Below are 22,092 nucleotides of genomic sequence, written 5' to 3'. Positions count from 1 at the left end.
ATATATATATATTCATTCCACAGAGGAAAAAAAATGTCTGGAGTGAGCACAGTTCCAGGAATTATGGAATTAGGAGCAGGGGAAAACATCTGTAATGGGAATACTAGTAGGGTTGCGGCAATGGGATTGGGAGAGGGGAGAACGCGCCTTTTGTACCATAGCCAGCTCTGTAAAACCTGAGCGACCATACTGCCTACTGGTAGGGTTTCCCTGAAGAGCCCAGGTCAGACCAGGATTCCGAGTGTGGGGACCCCAGAGAGGAGGAGACATTGGGGAGGCTGAGGCCCCGGGCTGTCAAGTTGAGGGAGACAGGTTAGGGGCAGCCAGTCGCCACACTGCAGTACCGCCTGGAGGGGGAGCAGAAGGGGAGTGGGTACGGTGGAGCCTCAGAGGCCCTGAAGGCCAGGCTTGGTGGGAAGGAGATGGCTCCCTGAGAGGGAGGCCGAGGAAGAGATGTGGGGCTGTGACACGGTGGGGGTGGGGCCTAGAGAGGGTGGGGCCTGGGTGGGGCTTAAGAGCGTGCGATCGTGGGTGGGGCCTAGAGGGTGAGACTGTGGGGCAGGGCTAGGAGGGTAAGGCTCTGAGAAGATAGGGCTGTGGTGGGCAGGGCTAAAGGGGCAGGGCTAAAAGAGCAGAGTAGCCCCATTTCTAGTCTGGAGCCCCAAAAGCTGGCTAGGTCAATCCTCAGCCCCACCTGCCCTGCCCTGGTGCCTCAGTTCCCTCTGCGGTGTCTCTGCATAGCACTAGAGGCACCGTTCACCTTTGTACACACAGATACCTCTACGGGAACAAACAAGGTACTCCATAAACAAAGCTCAGCTCTGGTCTCCAAGCATCAACCCAGCCTCTGCCAGCGCTGGTCTGCGACTGGACCCACCCAGGGAAAGAGAGGGTGAGGGCCCAGCCCGGGGCCTTTACCTCACGAGGTTAGCGCAGGGCCCGGGCCACCGACAGCTCTGGTACACGCGCTGGACCACGGTCTCCGAGCCGTTCTGCACCTGGCAGGACACCGTCCGCGTCACTGTGTGATGGCACCAGTGCCTGTGGAGAGAGCAGGAGTCACATCAGTGAGTCTGCTCCTGAGGACTTTGAGGTCCTGAGGACTTTGAGGCAGCAAATCCTGCGGGGACTTTCTTTTGGGTAAGGGGCCTACCGAGACCCCCTGCAGGGCCAGGGGGTGCCCACACCCCTTGGCCTCCCACCCATCATTTCTGTAACTGGTACTTCCTGTGGGATGGGTAAAGGTGATCAGCTCCTGCCTTGAAATCCTGTTCTGTCTGGGGAGGCAACAGCCAGGAGCACAGGATGACAGTTCTAGCAGATGAGAGGCACAGAGCTGTGAGACAGAGCTGGGCCAGTCCTAGACAAGGCCACCAGCTGAGCTCTGAAAGGTCCCTTAGCTGAGCAAGCGTGTGCAGCCATGGGAGGAGATAAAAGGTGGCATTAGCAGAGGAGCAGCCTGGACACCTGCAGCAGGTGAGAGACCAGTGCACAGACAGTGACCTTTGTGAAATTAGGAAAATCATGAGTTCAAGCCCAGCCTTTGTGACTTAGTGACTTAATGAGACCTAGCTGAAAATAAAAATTAAAAAATCTGGGGGTGGAACTCAGTGCAAAGGCCCTGGGTTCAATCCTAAGTACTAGCACACACACACACACACACACACACACACACACACACAATTCAAACAGCTAAGGAATTTTTGATGAGGTGAGAGTCTGCTTCCCAGGAGGCCCTGCAAAGAGACAAAGAGATGGAAAATGTGAAGAAGGTAAAGGATTTAGATGCCAGACAAGAGAAAATATTTAGCTATTATTATAGAAGGGAAATAAAAGAGAGCAAACAGAACTTCCTCAGGCATGTACTGGAGGAAGTAATGAAGAACATTTCCCAGTGCTAAAGAAAGACATGACTCCTAATTTGAAAGGCTCACTGAGTGCTATTATGATGAGATTTCAGATCAGGATGAAGAGAAAAATATTAAATGCCATAGGAAAAAAGGGTGAAAGATTACCTATAACTTTAAATTAGATTTTTATCAGCAACATCAGATTCAAGAATATAGGGACATACCTGCCTCAAAGTTCTGAGGAGGAAAACTTAGAATTCTATACCCAGCCAAACTAACTAGCAAGGACAAAGGCCAAATAAAGATTTTCAGGTGCACAAAGATTTCAGAGAGGGCCAGGGATTTAGCTCAGTGGCACCATGCCTGCCTCACAAGTGCAAGGTCCTGAGTTCAATCACCAGTACCAGAAAGAAAAAAAAAAAAAAAAGAAAATATTTGGGCTGGGGATTTAGCTCAGTGGTTCCAGTGCCTCCTTCACAAGTGCAAGGTACCAAGTTCAATTCCCGGTATAAAAAAAAATTTTTTTTCAGAGAGTTTGCCAGTCACCCTTTCTGAATTACCACAGAATTTATTGTCACAAAATAAAATAAAAGACTAGAAGGGAGATATTAAACATAAGTAGCAGTCATGGACAAAAAAATTAAGATTTAATAAGAGCTTATATCTAAAATAAAGGTGACCTTGATATGGAAGATGGCAAAAAGAGAAAGTTAAGGCAACTAAAAGTTGCAGAGATTTTTGTCTTATTTAAGGAAAGGATATGCAGTTTTAGGTGTGGTAGGAAAAGGCATGATTAAATATGTTTTGAAGCTTAAGATAAATACTAGCAAGGAAAACGTGAAACTGACAAAACCAAAACAAAAAGAAAAAAGAAAGAAAAAGTAAGACAAAGAAAACTTGATCAACCCAACAAAATGCTAGAAATGCAAGTAGCACCAAAAAAACACACTGGTTAGAAGAGAGTAAAATTGAAAAAGAAATCAACAAAGAGCAAGCAAAAATTAACGAAATGAGTTCTTTTTAAAAATAAAAATAAACTGACACAGTGGCACACTCATGTAAACCCTGCACTGAGAGAGGCTGAGGCAGGAGAATCACAAGTTCAGTCCATTCTGGGCAACTCTGTGACTTAGCAAGATTCTGTCTCTAAAAAGAATCAACAGAACACAAACAGGCTTCTGAAAAAATCTAATCAACAGCCGGGCATGGTGGCACACGCCTGTAATCCCAGCAGTCGGGAGACTGAGGCAGGAGGATCACTGTGAGTTCGAGACCAGCCTGGGCTACATAGTGAGTTCCAGTTCAGTCTCAACTACACAGTGAGACTCTGTCTCAAAAAACCAAAACAAACAAACAAAATCTAATCGACAAAGCTAAAACCATTCTTAATGAGAAACAAACAAGACATACATATAGACATAAAGCACAATTCCAGATGTTAAAATGTATATATGGATATTATATATAACCTTACATCAAAATTTTTCAAACTCCTGACAACTAGACAATTTTCTAGGACAAAACATCCTACCAATACTGGCAGAAACAAAAATACCACAGAAGAAGAGAAAAAAGTAGTTAAAAGTCTACCTACCTCCCCAAAGTCACTGGGAGAGTTCAAAACCTGCTGCTCTGTGACTTAGGCAAAATGATGTGACCTGTCTGGGCTTAAATTACACACACACACACACACACACACACACACACACACACATATATATACATATGTAATTATATATGTATATATATGGCTTAAATTACACACACACACACACACACACACACACACACACACACACACACATATATATACATATGTAATTATATATGTATATATATATATGTAATTTTATATAGATAGATAGATTTAAATCTAAGCCAGGCATAGTGGTGCCCACCTGTAATCCTAGTACTCTAGGAGGCTGAGGCAGAAGGATCACAAGTTTGAGCCCAACCTGGGAAACTCAGAATTTATCAAGACCTCAACCAAATTTTTTTTAATTTATAAAAGGAATGAAGATGTGGCTCAGTGAAGATCCTGGGATCAATAACCAGGACTGAAAAAAAAATCTACATGTCGCAGTTACAGTGAGGGCCAAATGAGCATACACAGGTTGCTCGTGGCAAGCCATGTACAGCGCTGCCTCACCTAAGGTGTCATTGCTGATTAGATGCTCAAACCCACGGTTATGAAAGTCTGACGATTGTCTTTTCTTATTTTGCAGACAGGAAAAGAACATTCAAGGTTAAGCCCATGACTCAGCCCTAACTAGAGGCTGAGCTGGGACCAGAATCCAGTGGTCCGGTTCAGGGGACCAGTAGGTCCCGCCCACCCAGGACACGAGGCGAATCCAGCCTCTTCATTACTCATGGAGACTGAGGCCCGGAAGTGGGGGACATTTCCGCAGCCTGGGCCCCTCCTGCCACTCTGCCCGGGAGCAGAGGCTCTGTGTCCAAGCCTGCACACATGTCTGAAGAGCAGAAGAGGAGTTTCTGTGAGAAGAGAGCAGACAGCTCCGCAGCTGTGCCTGCCCCAAGGGCTCAGGCCCAGAGAGACCTATGGCCATCTCTGAATCCTGCCCCGAGCTACATCTCCAGCCCTTATTTTTCATTTTGATACGGAGTCTCTCTAAATTGCTCTCACTGGAGTCGAACTTGTGACCCTCCTGTCTCAGTCGCCCAGAATGCTGGGATTACAAAGAGTGCAGGCCCGGTCTCACCTGTGATTTTTGCCCAGCCAGCCAGCCTCAGCCTCCCTGAAGGCTCCACCACTGGCCGCCAGAGGGCGTGCTGTGGACCACTGGTGTCACCCCATAGCGTGCGCGTAACAGGTACTGTTTTGCCCCTGCCGGCCTTTCCGCCTTCTCTTCGGTCAACTCACCCCCTACTACCAGTCTCCATTCGGGTCCCTTCCCCTCTTGACACCCTCTGGACTCCATGTTCCCCACCTTAGGTCCCACGGGCCAAGCACACTTCTCCTGTCTGAGCCTGCAATATTCAGGGCAACTCAGGCTCCTCGGGACAGCGAGCTCAAGGCAGGCCTCCGTGCAGAGGGACGCTGCTGGCACCTCCTCCCAAGTTCCATCCCAACCTGGGCAACTTAGTGACTTATTGAGACCCTGTCTCAAAATAAAGACTGAAAAAGGGTTGGGGATGCAGCTCAGGGTGAAAGCCTTGGTTTCAATCCCCAGTATGGAGAGGGGGCAAACTGCTAACCTGGATGACTGTCAGGCCACCACCCACAAATGGAGGGACAGAGCTGGTCCCTAGGGAGACGCTGGCAGAGGAGCCACTCTCAGCCCTGCTCGGGCTTCTCCTTCAGAGAGATGGGGCCCAGCACCCCAAGACCCATTTCATGGTTGGCAAAGCAATTTCACAAAGAGTAGTGGGCTGAACTGTGTCTCTCTCAAATGCACATTCTGAAGTCCCAACCTCCAGAACTGCATTTGGAGATTTAGTCTCTAAAGAGACAATCAAGTTAAAATGACGTAAGGGTCTACTCTGTCTGCCTGGTGCTTACAGATGAGGGAATTTGGATACAATCACATACAGAGGGAAGACACTGAAGACCCAGGTGAATAAGGAAAATACAGCCCCTGACAGAAAAGAAGCCTCTGGGATCTCCAGCCTCCAGATCAGGGAGGAAAAAGTAGGTATTTTTTCCAGTACTGGGATTGAGCCCAGGACCTTCGCATGCGGCTATATCCATAGCCCTTTCTACTTTTACCTTGAATCAGAGTCCTGCTAAATCGCTAAGTTGCCCAGGCTGAGCTCAAGTTTGAGATCCTCCTGTCTCAGTCTCCTAGAGTACTGGGAGATGTGCATCCCCCATGCCCAGCTTTAATGAGCTTTATAAAGGAAAAGGTCTGTTCAGTTTCCAGTGTGGGAGGTCAAGTTCAAGGTCAGCCCACCCATCTGGCTAGGCCTCGGGCAGGGGCAGTATATGCTGGTGGTGGGCCCACAGAGCAAAACCCTTACACCAGGAGCCAGGAAGCGGAAGCTGAGAGATAAAGGGCCTGCTGCTGTACCTTTTGAGGACCTGCTCCCAGTGACCTATGGACTTGCCACAAGGCCCTACCTCTGAAACATTCTGCCAAGTCCCAGTAGAGCCACCAAGACCAAGGCCTTTCCCATAGGGCCATGGGAGACCTGGAGCATTCCAACTCTAGGGAGCAGTTACCATGTGCTAGGCGATGCCACGCCCCCAACACATTATGTTCCTGTAACCCGTGAACACTGCACGGTAAGAGAAGTTAGCAAGCCAGGCATGGTGCCACAGGCCTGTAATCCCTGCATTCTGGGAGGCTGAGGCAGGAGGACTGCAAATTTGAACCCAGTCTGGGCAACTTAGCATGATACTGTCTCAAAATCAAAAATAAAAATTAAAAAAGGGCCACAGATGTAGCTCCATGCCAAGGTGCTGGGTTCAGTACTGAGTACAGGGGGAAGGGGTTAGCATCCCTGTTATACAGATGAGAAAACAGGAGGGGCTGATTCCACCCCCCTCATATAAGAAATACGTGCTCATGGACACAGTGCATTCACCTTTTGGTGTCAGCGCCTATTTCCTCCAAGAATCCGAACATCCTCTCCCGGTTCTGTTTCCAGGACCGACTCAGGTCCACACCAGGCCCAGCTGGCCCAGAGATTACTCCTTGAGGTCAAATGCTCCCCTGGCTGGGTCAGCTTGGAGGGGCACCACATGGGACGTGCAGGCAGCCTGGGACCCCCTCTAGCAGACACTTGGGGAACCGTGACCTCTGGCATGGTCTGGGAGGAAGTCAGGTACATGAGCAACCTGTCATATATGACATCTGAGTCCCCAACAGTCACCTCTTCTTCCTCCTTTCTTGCTAATTGACCCTTGGGTCTCTTCAGACTCGAGATATCAGGAAGTTTGAGAGAGGCAGGTGAGATCATTATCTCGGTGGGTGAAGTGTGAGCTGTTCGTTCAGTTCTGGTCTATGACAAGAATTCAACTGAGGGGCTTCATCCTCTGCAAGAAAGGGAGATGCAAGAAGAGAAGCTGTATCCCTTTTTCTAGACACAGTTGTTTGAGGATGTGATCCCTGGAGCTGAGGCAGCCATCTTAGCACCATGAGGGCAGAGAGCCTGGAGTAGCAGACCAAGCAGAGCCCCCAAACCTGTCGTGCTACCATCCTGAACAACCCAATTCTCAATGTGTGAAATATTAAGCACCCTTGTTGTATAAGCCCACATCAGTAGGCTCACAACTCACAGCTCATGTCTGAAAACATGCTCACCAAGACAAGCAGCTGTGAACAGTACTGTCTAGAATATGATGCCAGGAGGCCCACCTTGTGTCTTAGTGGAGTCACTTAGCATCCACCCTGGCTTTGGGAATGTCTCAGCTTCAGAGTCTCAGTTTCCTCCACTGAGAAGAACAGCTTCCTCTCCCGGGACTGCCCAGCCCCAGAGCAGCCCATATTTGGGCCATCCCTGGTGGACGGCAAACCTCAGGCAGACATGAGTGTTCCTACGACACCGATGAAGCAATCGCACAGGTCACCGCAAGGTGGGGCTAACTCGGTTTCCCACTGCTGCCTGCCAGTACTGCTGGCTCTATATGGTTTGGGGGTTCAGAAAATGATAGCCCAAAATACACCACGTAGGACAGCAAGCAGAGAGTCGGGGCCATGGCAAAGGCAGGAAAGGTCTTTCCCCAGAGTCCCCTTATCTGTCTGAATGTCAGAGGGGCGCAGTCGCCATCAAAGCCCACGGAAGATGAGACTCCCGTCCATGCGGAGGAAGGGGAGGAAGGTCAAATATAACACCCGTGCCCAGACGATCTTGGTCCCAGGCCCATTCATCTCCCCTAAGAATCATTTTCTCTTCCTCCCAACTTGCCACCAGCCCCATCTTCTCTGGAAGGAGGGGAGCTCAGCTCCAAGCATCCGGCCCTCCTATGGGTTTCAAGGGTTATGCAGCTCCAGGGCCCTTGAAAGTTGTGGCATTTAAGGGCCAGGGATTTAGCTCAGTGGTGCCGCTTGCCTGCCTAGCAAGTGCAAGGTCCCGAGTTTGATCCCCAGTGCCAAAAAAAAGAAAAGACATTTACACCATTTATAGCCTAACTCTTAAACCAATTCTTAAGCTTAACGCGCCGGCTCCCAGCAGATCCGCCTGCTATCATTTTGCAGACTCAAATTATTGAGCTTCAGTGGACAGAAAGAAGGTTCCTTCGCCCTCTGTGGCACGGACCAAAGTGGCATCATTCACCAGCACCGCAGACATCCATGGAGCCGCAGCCACAGCGAAGGCCCCAGTGCCCTTACACACCCTGGGCTGTGGGCAGTGCCTGGGACAGGTGGGCAAACAGTCAGTCTCCAGAACCAGTCCCGTTCTGCCTCAGTGGGTTTCACTATACCTATGGCTCAGCAGGCCTCATCCATAAACTGGGACTAAGAACAAAGTCCGGAGGCCGAGGCAGGAGGATCGAGAGTTCAAAGCCAGGCTGAGCTACACAGCAAGATCCTGTCCCTCACAAAAAAAGTAAAAATAAAACAAAGCAAAAAACACTGGATGGAGAACTCAAAGCAGGATGAATGTCGGCGTCTCCATCTAATTTTAATATTTTTCACTTTTATTAATAATCACTTCCGGCCACATCGTTGCCCAGCTGTCTGTGTGGGAAGGTTAAATGCTTAATGAGTCAGGAATACAAAGTCTGTTCGCCCCAGATTTACCTAGTGTATCTCACCCTGCTTCAAGACTGAGGAGCCCAACATAGGAACTGAAGTTATTTTCAGGATTCGCAGGGGCACCAGCGTTTACAACACCCAGTTCCAGATGCCTAGAGTGATGCCTCAAAGTCTCGGGCCACCGCCCTAAACCTGTAGCCACCTCATGCTCCTGGAAATGCAGGGCCTCAAAGATGACCCCACTATGAGGTCACCCTCAAGTGGGAACCTGATGCTAGAAATAGAAGCTGCTTTGCACCCCACACAGGAGCTGTCATCTCTTGAGGGGGCCAGAATGGTTCCCTCGGGTGAACCGAGCCTTGCGCTTGGGGACCCCTAGAGCTGGGGCTCTTGTCCTAAAACTCCAGTCTCACCATCATCCAGGACCAAGAGAAACACATAAGCGTGTGAGCCATTGGCAGCTTGTAAAGGGTTCGTGGTGTCCTGGGAGGTACAGGACTTAATCCATTTTCACCAACAGGGTGCTGAGCCAGGCAGTGTGGATGCCCTAGGACATTCCCTGAGAGCCTGGCCCCTTGGAACGTGGAGTGGGTCTCAGTGGCAGCATTTCAAGTGGAAAATCAGATCCCCATGGAGAGGGGACACAGGGTCACACACTGGCGACCCTGCACAGGATGCAACCATGTACAGGATGCGACCAGAACTTGGTCCAGGTCTGTTGTTTGCTGAAGGTCTGTTGTTTGTCCCTCTCTGTGGACCTGGATGGAGACTTGGGAAAGCTTTGCTCTGAAAAGGGTGCTCCTGAAAAGATCCTCCTGCTCCAGTCTCCTTTCCACAGGTGAGAAAACTGAGGCCTAAAGAAGGCAAGGGACCATGGTGGTGGCGCAGCCAGATGATGATGGTCGGGCAAAGCTAGGACTCTCACTTCACCTCTTCTCCCGTCCAGCTGCAATTTGCTGCAACCGGTGGGGAGGTCCTTCCCAGTGTAACTGGTGGGAAATAAAACCTGATAAGAATCTAAGGAATGTGGCTGATGACCAGCCTGTAGATTATGGAATTTGGCATTTGATGCCCATACCACTGCTGCCCCACATGGGGGATCCACTGGGCTCCAGTCCAACATAGGTCTAAATGTAGAGTGGCCGGCGGCACCGCTGTGACACATAGCTGTCTCCCTCGCCAGGGGAGTCCTTGGTTTCCCTGCAAGCACAGCCCAGGAGGATGAGAAGCAACTTAGGAGCCAGCAGGGAAGGCGCAGGTGCTCAGAGATAAACCTGTTGCTGAAGCTTTCTCTGAGAGGACTTCTCTCCCCCTTCTTAGGGCAGCCTCGGTTGGTGGCTCATTAAACCCCAGAAGGTGCAGGCAAACATGGGTTAAACTCCTTGAGGCAGGCACAAGGTTAAGAGTTTGATCCCTGGTACTGCCAAAAAAAAAAAAATAAAACCCAAAAAATAAAAACTCCTTGTGGTCCTGAGCTCGCTGTTGGGGATAAGCCAGGGAGGCCAGAGCTGTGGGCTGCTGTGTGACCTGGGCTGCTCCTCCTACACCCACAGTGGGGCTGTCAGTCCTGGAGCCGGGGAAGGCTCTGAGACCACCCTGCCCACCCTGTGGGCAGGCCAGGGACCAGTCAAGGGACCAAGCTGGCCAACGGAATGTTCTCTTCGTGTGTCCACTGCCACGAGGGCTGGGGGTCACAGTAGAGCTGTGTCCCCCCCGCCCCACATGCTGACATGTGCCCTGACTGTGTGTGTCATCTCCAGGTCTGCAAAACTGTCCCCAAGCCAGGGACTCAGGGACCCTTCTAATTGCGGCTTCCCGAGACTGACCCTGCCATCCTATCCCCAGCCCCAGCCTGGAGTGGATGCACAGGGCACAGCTGGTGAATGCGTAGGGAGGTGCAGGCCGGGGTCAGAGAGAGAGCCTGACCCTTGGCAGCCTCTCTGCCAACACGCAGGACCCCACACCCAGCCCACTGAGCCCTAACCCTGCCTCCCATTCCCAGGGGGCCTGCTCCAATCAGCCTGGCTGACACCTGATCCTCCTAGGCCCCCACTTCTGCAAACCCCGGGGCTTAGCAGTGTCCTGCTAAGCAAGCACCTCGGGACTGTACCTTAGCAGAAGCTTCTGTCTGTCTAGCATGGATGGAAGGAAGGGCAAAAGGAAAGGAAGGAGGGAGGGAGACGGAGGAGGAAGAAGAAGGGGAAGGAGAAACGAAGAAAAGGAGGGACAGAAAGAAAGAGGAGGAATTAGATCCATATAAGTTGCACTGGAGAAACCACCTTAGTACTTTTTTCCCCAGTACCAGGAATCAAACTCAGAACCTTGTGCTTGCCAGGCAGGCACAGTGCCACTAAGCTACATCCCTGGCCCTTTAGCATTCTTATCTTCTATTTCTAACCCGTTTCATCACCAATGCAAAAAGCCTGTCGGAAAGGGCCTTCCTTCCTCACACACACGCACACACACACACACACACACACACACACACACACACACACACACACTCAGTCATGCTGCACAGGAAGAGGAACTGCACCGTGCAAGGCACAGGGTCTGAGAAAAAACACTGTGACTCTGGCAGATGAGCAGGGAAGGGTCGGGCCTTTTCCTGTCCACCCTGGGAATTGTGCTATCACCCATCGGGCACCAGAAACAGCCAGGGGATAGTGGCTGGGGATCAGGCATTGACCAGGATGCTGACCCTCCTGACAACTTACTTAAGCTCTCTGTGCCTCACTTACCAGCTGCAAAATTAGGATCCAAATGTACCTCAAAGCCTCAAAGCCTCGAAGGTGCACAGGCTGAGTACTCTGGGAAGCTGAGGCAGGAGGGTTGCAAATTCAAGCCCAGCCTGAGCAACTTAGTGATTTAGTGAGACCTGGTCTCAGAACCTAAAAAAGGGCTGGGGATGCAGCTCAGGGGAATGCACACCCCAGGCACTGCACCCACCAGCCACACCTTGCCGCTGAGCCCAGGACTTGGTGACAAACCCTCTCCTCAATAATCTTTTCTCCTGTCTCCTCCACTGAACCCCACCAGCTCCTATTTCTCCTTCTCTAGATGGTGGGGTCCCCCACGTCTCCAGAGCCCTCCTCTCTCCCTCCAGACATCCTTCCAGGGTTCGGCAGCCTTGCTCTCCACCCTCCTGCCTTTGCATGCCAAGTCACCTCGACCCCTTCAGCCTCTGCCACTATGAGGCCAAGCCGCCCAGGTCTCTCCCAGGACACAGAAATACTGGGTCTCACTAAGTCACCAAATTCCAAGACCCTCCACACTGGCTGGGGCAAGCACATGAGGCATTTACAAAAACCTAACTCTCATCTGGGCCTCACGGCACATGCACGGAATCCCAGCACTTTTGAGAGGCTGAGGCAGGAGAGTCTCAAATTCAAGTCCAGCCTGGACAATTTAGCCAGACCCTATTTCAAAATAAAAAGAATAAAAAGGCTAACAATGTAGCTCAGTGGGAAGGCCCTGGGTTCAACCCCCCAGTCCAAAAAACAAACAACACAAAACTAACAGCTTCTTCGGAACTATCAGAGGAGCTGTTGTGGAGGGCTGGAGTGGGCATTCAGGGAGAGGGAAGAGACCTGAAGCTGAATCAGGAAGAGACATCCACAGAAAGCCTTGAATTCCATGTGCCATGGAATTTCAGATCTTGGCCTAAGTCTTGTTTTTGTTTTTGTTTCTGGGGCTTTTATGGGGGGAGATGTCAGGTTGTTTTGTTTTTGGTTTTGTGGCACTATGGCTTGAACCCAGGGCCTTTGCTTTGCACTACAGTTGTTTGATTGCTTTTAAGCTTTGATACTGGGTCTCACTAAGTCACCAAATTGCCCTGGCTGGGCTGCTGAGCTTGGAACTTCTGATCCTCCTGCCTCAGCCTCCCAGAGTGCTGTAATTACAGACTAGGCATCACTGCATCCTGCTGCTCACTGGGTTTGTCGGTAGGGGCGAGGTAAGAACAGAGCAGGGCAGCACAAGGTTTCCTCCAGCAGCCCCTCCGTGCGCAGGGATCCAGGCTAGGGCCCCCGCCCTTCCCCCACACTCCGGCCCTGGCTGCAACCCCAGAGAAACCTGAGCCGTCCTCCGCTGGTCACGGGCAATTACTTGGCTGCTTTGTTCTTAGCGGTGATTAAAGGCAGATGTCCCTAGGGTGGAAGGTGGAAGGAGCCCACCTTCCCCTGCAGCTGGCTGCTGCGCCCAAGTCCTAGGGGCACTGCGGGGTTGACCTCAAGAAAGGCCGCATCCCCACGGACGGTGACAGCTCTCCCGGCCAGTGGCGGCGGGAAAGCCGCTTTCCGAGTTCTGGATTTGTTCTTCCTGAGGCACCGTGATTAAAGCGCTTCCTCGCGGGAACTGCGGTGCCCACGGAGCGCTACCGCCCCAAGCGGAGCTCCTCCTCGCGGGCTCTTCCGTGGGCTCAGAACAGAAAATTAAACCCATTGCAAGGGCAGATCAGGGCCACCCTGGGGAGGCGATGCCTTGGAAAAGCCGAAAACTAATGACTTGCAGTCTTCCTACCAGAAAGGTTTCTTTTAATCAGCCCTGGGGTGGCTTTGCCAGCCTTTTGCTTAGAATTCCTTGGGATAAGTTTCTCTCCCCTCAGAGAGGACCTCACAACGGGACATTTGGGGCCCTGCACTTTCAGGTCTGGAAACCGCTATAGGGAGATAGAAAATCAACAGCAGAGAAGACAGGGTCTCCCGCTGCGTGTAAGTATGCATGTGAGTGTGCATGTGTGTGTGTGTGTGTGTGTGTGTGTGTGTGTGTTAGTGAGGGCTGAACCTAGGCCCTTCACACACTGAGCTACATTCCCAGTCCCTTTTTTATTTTTCATTTTGAATCAGGGTCATCTTAAGTTGCTAAAGCTGCCCAAAACAGCCTCATACTGCAACCCTCCTGACTCAGCCTCCCAGTGTGCTGAGATTACATACATGCACCACCATGCCTGGTTCAGCCTCCTACTTTCTGGTCCTCAGAGACTGAGAGTCAGGGTGAGGACTCTGTGACAATTCACAGCTGAAGAGTGTGCTTTGGAGAGAGGATGTGATGTGTTAATTTCCTACCGCTTTAGCAACAGATGACGGCTTAGTGGTGGAAAATGACGCACATGGATTGTCCTACAGCCCTGAAGATCACAAGTCCCAAATCAGCCTCCTGTGGGCTCCAGGCAAGGTGACAGCCAACATGGTGTCCTCCAAAGGCTCCAGGGGACAATCTGTTTCCTGCCTTCCCGGCTTCTGGAGTATCCTCCCCTCCTCCCATCTCCCTACCTCCAGGGGGACACTCTTGTTTCCATGGTGACATCTCCTGGCCCACTCGAAGCCTCCCTCACTTTGGAAGAACCTGGATATCAGGTTGGGGCCCTGAGATCTGGAATGACCTTCCCAACTCAGATCCTTGACCTGGACACATCTGATGAGAAGCCCCTTTCCCCACTCAGGGCGATAGTCACAGGGTCCCAGGACAAGGACTTGGGTATGGCTGGGGACCAGTCTCCGGCCTCACACACTCTGCAGGGCCACACACCAGCACGGGCCAAGCGGACCTGGGATCCAGGCTTTGCCCTCCAGGCTCGGAGTTCTTTCTTTACCTGGATGAGCGGACAATCGGGAATGGGAATCGGAACCCAAACATTCCTCACCCTTTCAGGACATCACCCTCAGCCTGTTCGCTGGTTGACACCAAGAGTACCTGCTCGTAAGAGCAAATGAGAAAAGGAACTGTGCACTTCTGTAGTCCCAGCACTCAGGAGGCTGAGGCAGGAGGACAGCTTGAGGCCAGAAGTTTAAAACCAGCCTAAACCAGCCTGGGCAACATAACAAAACTGCACCTTAGGAAAGGGGCCAGGGGCCTCTGCACAGGTGCCTAAGCTGGAAAGTGGGTGCACACAGATCCCAAAGGCCACACCACGGGCCCAGGGGTGCCCTGGTTCCTGCTGCCATCACCAGCCTGGCGATCCCACCTCACACTCACAGGCCTAGCCCATGCCACACCTCTGCAGTGAAAGCCACAGCAACTGGCCGCTCCCTGGCCAGATGACCTGTCCTCAGCCATGCCCACCCACCACCCCACCTCCATGCTCCCACACTGCCCTGCTCGACGCTGGACGCACCCCACCCCTCACACGTGTAGACATATACGCACGGACCTCTTCCCTTGGGCACGCAGCACCCAGGTCCCTCGTCTCTGCTCCCTGCACCTCTCACCCTCTACCCTCAAGCCCTGCACAGGATTCACATCGCAGCACTGCCTCTGCTACCTATGACATCGCCCTGTGCCTCAGCGACGAAGATTATAAGAGCACCTCACCTGTGGAGGTCACGGGGAAGAAGAAACGCAGTGAGTGCGGTGAACACACATGGAACACCACAGAAGCCCGAGTTCAGCATTTGCCTAGGTCAGTGTCTAGGGTGTGGCAGGAGGCAGGCAGACCTGGTCTCTCTCCCAGGGGAGTGTATCACCTAACAGACGGCACAGATATTAAATGAGTCATTATTAAATAATTAATAACTGGCCAAGCATATCTGGTGCACATCTGCAATCCCAGCACTCGGGAGGCTGAGGCAGGAGGATCGCTGTGAGTTCAAGGCCAGCCTGGGCTACATAGTGAGTTCAAGACAAACCTGCACTATATAGCGAGACTCTGTCTCAAAAACCAATAAATAAAGAAATACAGTCTGAGCTAAAATTGTGTGTTGCCGTAGCACAGACCCTTGCCTGTCTGAGGCCTTCCTGGGCCCATATTAGGCTGAGCAGTGACATCTGTGCTTGCTTCGGAGTGGGTGATGCTCCATGGTGGGCTCTCAGCGGACCCTGTGTGTTATCCTTGTTTCCAGTCTTTGCAGACCTGGTGCTTTCGCCTCTGCTTGCTGGCATCTACTAGACTCCTCCTTCCGGAAGACCTGATAATATACCTGAGTCCCCTTCCTTTTGCCTCTGGCCTCCCTGCCACCCCAAGAGGAATCCTCCTGTGAGGAAGCATTTTCTAAACACACAGCAATCAACCCAGTGTCTCCACTCCCAGTGAAAGGGCACCATCCACACACCCTGTTCGCCCAGGGCCAGGTGCCAGTGAGGGGCAGTCCCTGTGCTGCAGAGCTGAAATGACAAAGCCACAGTAAAGGCCCTGGCCCACATGTCCCTGTATCCCTCTTCAGCCTGACTGACCCATCTCCCTCCTGTGGTCTCCATGACACAACCCGTCTCCTTGGGAACTGTAGCTGTTTCATATCTCTTCAGTGCCATTGTCTCCTGATTGACTGGCCTCACTCTACCTTAACCTCTCCACTTACACACGATATTTTAGATTCCCCTGCCACTCCAACCCCCAGCAACAAGATGTACTGATGTAGATGTAAAGCCAGAAAACCCAGGTTCCAGCCTTGGCCTAGTTACCCCCAGTTGCATGACCTCAGATAAGTCCTCTTTGTATCTTAGCCCAGTTCCCAAAGGGAACAGCGAGACTTGCTTGCCCAGTGAGCAACAAATACAGCTGTGCATGGCCAGCCCAGAACTACTAAGGTTAACATCCGGTTCCAAGTGGAGGCCTGCAGAATTGTAAAGGCCTCCAAAAATTGAGTCCAAATGCAGAACTCTCTCCCTCCCCCAGAGAGCCATACAGAAGATCTATGTAGAATGAATGAGGAAGAGGCAGGCTCCCTTTTGTTCCTGAAGTCTGGGTCGGGCCATCACTCGACAGGATGCGCCAGGCCTGGGGGCAGGTCATGGCCCCTGCCCAGGATAAATCCCAGCTCAGACAACACCAGGCCCTAGGGAAGATAAACAAGCAGAATCCCTGCCAGGCCTCTGCACTCAGTGAAGAGAGAGTGACCCACACCCCTATGTACTCCCACACACAGTGGTGAGCACCTCGCCTTAGCCCTGACACCCCAGAGGCAAACAAGAGGTGTTTTTCTTCACCATCTGCTCAGGCCTGAGGGCTGTGGCCTCGGCCCATCCCCCTTCCTTCTGCTGCTCTGTCTCCTTCAAGGGTCCCTTAGTTACCACAGCCAGGCAGTGTGCAGAGCCTGGGCACAGAAGGGTTTAGTTAGCAGGCCAGGCCAGAGCGACAGGTGGGGGGCAAACGGCACAGGCCAAAGCTGAGACTGAGGGGGAGACCCTGTCATGGGCGGGGGGTACAGGATTCTGGGGGTCTGTGGGGAGCTCGCAGCCAGTTTCTCAGCCTTAAAGAATGGATGCTGATCCCTGCCACCTCCCTCTCCAGGTTTGTCCATAAAGGATCCCCTGAGGAACTTTCTGGAAAAGTCTCCTTCTCCATCCACTTCTGCTTTAAAGGGAGACTCAAGAATCCCTAAAACTGGTGGCCTTTATTGATTCTCTTTGTTTGATTTTTGCAGTGAGAACTTTAGAAAGGACTTGGGCAGAGACTAAAGTGTCCAGACGGCGAGGCAGGGGGTGCCACGGGGGTGGCCCGAAGCTCCCAGCCCTCTCTGGGCATGCCACTGTCCCAGCACCTGGACATGGTCACCAACCCAGAAGCCTGGAGCTTCTTTAAAAGTGACTCCGAGCTGGGGAAGGTGGTGCACACCTGTAACCCTAGCACTCTGGAAGGCCGAGGCAGGAGGATCAAAAGTTCAAGCCCAGCCTGGGCAATTAATTTAGTGACTTAGAGAAACCTTGACCCTGTCTCAAAGTAAAAAGGCTAGAGATGTAACTAAGGGCAAAGGCCTTGGATTCAATCCCCAGTACTGGGAGAAAGAAAAAGACTCCAAAAAGTGGTTTTGACAAGAACAGTGTAGACAACAACCTCACTGCAGGCCGGTCCCCTATCTGGAGCAGAACAAATGCCTCAGTTTCCTAGTGTACAGGGGGGTCAGGCCCTGGCTCACAGGTTCACAGATTTGTCTCTTGTTTCTCTCCTAAGCTGCCTGTACCTGTGACTGGGCTGAGGTTTGCAGCCTCAGATGATTTGGGGTCTTTGCTCCCAGGGGTGTGTGGTCCAGGAGCTCAAGGACCGTGTAGCATGTACCTCAGTCCCCCACACTGCCAGCACTCGATAGGCTCGCACAGAATTTGAGTCTGAATTCTCTAAACATGATCTGCCTACCCTGGGGCCTCTGGAGGAAGACCCAGGTGTTCATCTTCCCCCACCCTAATCTTGTTCATGAAACTTTTCCTGGGTGGCCCAATTAATGATGCTGGTTAAGATAGCATCAATGAAAAGGATACACACATTATTTTATGACTAAATTGAAGAGAAAGGAGTGGAATTCCTAAAAGGAAGAAACTAACAGAAGATGGATTCTTAGGGACCTTGGCTCATCCTTGGCTTGGGCATAGTTCTTAACCTTCTCAGAAAGCTACTGAAGGATGTGCTTCATCACAACGAGGTAGTAAACAAAACAAAACAAAAAAGTGGCTGTGACATGCAACAGAGAGGGGTTCTAACACAAGGGAGAGACCTGGGGTGAAGAAAATCCTCAGGATGTTGACCAAGATTGTAGATTGTAGATCTCACTTCAGTCAGCTGAAATCTCTCAGCAGACAGAGGTTTGGGAAGCAACTACTCCAAAACTGGGGAAGAATTTGGAGATGAATTAGAATAACCCCACAGAAAATTAGGTGAACAGAAACAAGCACAGTAAAATAAAGATGGAAAGGAAAAGGAAAAATCATAGTAAACTGTACAGCGCAGCTTTCACTAAGATAGATGGTAAATCTTGAGTATTGAACTAACTAGAATTGTGATAAAAATGAAGTGTGTTGGGAAAAGAAGAAAACAGGAAATGTGTGGGAAGACAATAGCAGTGTAGGGGTAATAATCCACCCTCATCTCTCACATAAAACAGAACAATCAAGGTGTAACAAGATAACTCTGCTTCAGAGACATGAAGCCAAGTACCAAAAATATAAAAAGTTAAGAATTGGAGGGGTTGTCTCTGAGAATCAGGAGAGAAAAGGTGAACAGTAGCTGATTGTTATTCATTATTTTAAGCCTGGTCGATCTGTTTTATTACGTGCATGTGTAACTTTTATAAAAATTAAAAAGTGAAACTCAAAATTTAAATATATGACCTCGTAAGGAGAAAATCATGTGCTTTAAAGATGATGTTTACATTTCACTTTCACCTTTATGTAGAAATGACACCTTGCTCCTGCCTCTGTTTCCTCATATCCTTTTGTGTGTCAGCCATGTTTCCATCACGGTAACAACATACCTGAGACAATCGACTTGAAAGAAGGAATGGTTTGTGTTGGTGCACACTTTCAGAGGTTTCAGTCCACAGTCTCTAAGCCCTGTTGCTGTGATGGCATGCGGAGAGGCAGTAATCATGGCAAGGTGCTCATGGTTAAGGAAGCTGCTCACCTCTTAGCAGCCAGGAAGCAAAGAGAGAGGAAGAGGTCAGGATCCTTCAAGGCCACGCCCCCAATGACTTTACTTCCTCCTACTGGGCCCCACCTCTTAAAGGTTGCACTACCTCCCAGTAGCACCACAAAGTGGCAACCAGCCCTCTATCATACGGACTTAGAAGGGGCATTCAGATCCAAACAATATCTAACACCGTATCTTTGTAATTCCAGACTTCATACGTTAATTGCTCATTTATTCTCCTCCACAGACTTTGATGGTGGTACCCCTGTTTGAGATACCTGTGCACTCAGCAGTGGGCGGGGTCCCTGGGAAACCATAGCCATCTGTAAGTATCTACAGAATGAATGGAGGCAGCTATTTGAAGACTCCTGGGGAAATAGGGCCAGTGGAAAAGACAAGAGCCAAGACTCAGTATCCTGACCTTCCTCTTTTGTGTAGGTGCTATCCTAACTGTGCAGAAACAATAAATAAGCACAAAGACCAAAATGAAATATGCCCACATGCAGACAGTTTTTGCTCCTCAGACATAAACTATAAAACTTTTCAACAAAGAGTGTTGAGAAAATGTCATTTCCACATGCAAAAGAATGAAACTGGATACTTACCTTATACCATTTATACCATATATAAAAACTATTTAAGCCAAGTGTGGAGGCTGAGGCAGGAGAATCATAAATTCAAGCTTAGCCTGGGCAACTGAACTACTTGGAGAAGCCACTATGTTATTGTTACTCTGTCCCAAAATAAAAAATATAAAAAAGGCTGGGGATTGTAGCTTAGTACTAAGGCCATGGGTCCAATCCCCAATACTGGAAAGAAAAAAAGAAAAGACTAACTCAAAATGAATTAAAGATCTAAATGTAAAACCCAGGGCCTAAAAGTATAAAACTCTGAGAAGAAATCATAGGGGGAAATCTTCATGACATTGGATTTGGCAGTGATTTCTTGGCTATGACACCAAAATCACAGACAATAACAGGAAAATGGATAAATTGAATTACAAGTGAATTAAAAACATCCGAGCATCAAAAGACAATTAACAGTCAAAAGGCAGCTCACAGAATGAGAAAAAATATTTGCAAATCACGTATCTGATACAGGGTTAATTGCCGGAAATAATACAGAATTTCTAGTTTAACAACAACAAAACAAACAAGCAAATTCAAAACAGGGCAAAGAATTTAATAGACATTTCTCCAAGAAGATACGTACATAGCCAACAAGCACACGAAAAAATACTCAACACCACAATTGCTAGGGAAATGCAAATAAAACTCGCAATGAAATACCATCTTTCACCCATTAGTTGGCTACTATTAAAAGTAAATAGGTAAATAAAGCCAGGCATGGTGATACACACCTGTAATCCCAGCTACTCAGGAGGCTGAGACAGGAGCATTGCAAGTTCCAAGACAGCAGCACAGGCAACTTAGTAAGACTCGGTTTCAAAATAAAAAAATTAAAAGGTAGGGCTGGGAATGTAGCTCATTGGTAAGGTGCCCTGGCTTCAATTGCCAGTATAGCAAAAAAAGTAAAATAAAAATAAAGACAGAAAATAACAAGAATTGTCATTAATGTGGAGACTGGAACCATTGTGCAATGTTGGTGGAAATGTAAAATGTTTATCTTCTATGGAAAATAACACAGGGTCTGCTCCAAAATTACATGCAGAATTTTCCTATGATCCAGCGAGTCCTCCTCTGACTACCCAAGGGAAGAAAAGACGTTTGTACACTCCTGATTTTAGGCAATAATCACAGCAGTCAAAAGGTGGGAGCAGCCCGAGTGCCCAGGAGCAGATGAGCTATGTTCATATCATACGTATTTCTCAAAGGTTACAGCATGGATGCAACTTGAGAACATTCTGCTCAGTGCCATGAGCCACATGACAAATCCGTATGTTCCTCCTCGGTGAGCTCCCCACAGTAGTCAGATTCCCAGAAACAGAAAGAACCGTGGTTGCTCCAGGAGCTGGGGGTGGGAATAGAATTGAACAGTTACAGGGCTTCCGTTTTGCAAGATGAAAAAGAGTTCCGGAGATGAATGGCCAGATGGTTGGAGGACAATGGAAATGTATTTCATGCTCAACTACACAAGTAGAAATGCTTTAGGATGGCACATTTTGTTATGTATATTTTACCACAATAAAAAGTTTTAAGGGCTGGGGCTTTAGCTCAGTGGTTCCGCCGCCTGCCTCAATAATGCAAGGACCTGAGTTCAAAGTTTTAAAATTCAAGCCAAGTGTGATAATGCACACCTGCAATCCCTGCACTCAGGAGGCTGAGGCAGGAGAAGTGCCACACATTCGAGGCCAGCCTGGGCTTCATATTAAAACTCTGTCTCAGAAAACAAAATAGTTTTTTAAATTTTAAAGTTCAAAATCTTTTACAAAATGGAATGATAAATGATTTCTTTCTTTCCACTTTATTTTCAAGATTGTCTATAATGAATATAATCTGGGAAAATACACTTTTTGTTAAAGGGAACATGAGAGGCTCCTTTCACTTGAATATCTATGCTGGCTGCAGAAGCTGAGTCCTGCGGCTCCCAGATGTGCTGGGGCACAGACCGTCCCTCGGCTTTCTCTACCTGACACCAACATTTGGTTTCCATTCCTGACTCTTCACATAATTCCTGGAGCTCAGGGTCCAGCGGAAAGCGGGAGGCTCTTGGGAGAGTCGGTTTGCACCCAGGGGAATGGATTTGGCTGGCTGGGCCGCCATGGCCCCCAGAGCCCATCCATCGTGCAGATCCCAGCCCTGTCAGCGGGCAGACGGTCTTCCTGGCGAGGTAACCCTAGTCAGCTCTGCTCCCCATGGGCCCGGCTGTGCTCTGTTATTAATCTCAGGGCAGATCCTGTGTCCTGAAGCTGAGACAGCTGTCCTTGTGTACAGCTGTCCCAGGCTCAGGCCCAGCCACAGACCACTTCCAAGCCTCCAGCTCCTGCCAATGGCCAGACGGGAAGGTGGCATGGACCCTTGCTCACCCAGCAGCTGGGACCTCATCCTGTGACAGAGCCCCAGCTGGCCCTGGTCACTCCAGCTCTTTGAGCTCCTGAGTGGCTCTGTGGCCTGGGAGTTAGCACAGCGATGTCCCACGTGGTCCAGCTATATTGAACCTGTAAGGGAGGCTTGAGTCTGTCTTGTGTCCAGCCCTAGGATATCTGTCCAGGCAGGCAGAGCCAACCAGATCAGGGCTCCTGACCCCGAGGGTCAGAACAAGTATATGAAGCTGGGCATAGTGGTGC

At 50.0% G+C, this 22,092-nt stretch overlaps 1 protein-coding gene across 1 annotated transcript in view; it reads right to left on the bottom strand.

The window, feature by feature from the left end:
• The window catches only part of Col26a1 (collagen type XXVI alpha 1 chain), a 128,393-nt gene extending 106,825 nt beyond the window's left edge, over positions 1–21,568 (bottom strand). Inside the window, exons 1-2 of the mRNA XM_019206727.2 lie at positions 21,435–21,568; positions 919–1,041 (exon numbers count right to left, since the gene is read on the bottom strand). Of these exons, the coding sequence (XP_019062272.1) occupies positions 919–1,041; positions 21,435–21,568 (257 nt within the window). The remainder of the gene's footprint in view (positions 1–918; positions 1,042–21,434) is intronic.
• Between the last annotated feature and the right edge of the window lie 524 nt (positions 21,569–22,092).

Source organism: Fukomys damarensis, unplaced genomic scaffold, assembly GCF_012274545.1.
Source record: "Fukomys damarensis isolate Sample0158 unplaced genomic scaffold, DMR_v1.0_HiC HiC_scaffold_17, whole genome shotgun sequence".
NCBI classification, from domain to species: domain Eukaryota; kingdom Metazoa; phylum Chordata; class Mammalia; order Rodentia; family Bathyergidae; genus Fukomys; species Fukomys damarensis.
The sequence above is the reverse complement of the archived record's forward strand: the minus strand, read 5'-3'. Positions and strand labels throughout refer to the sequence as shown.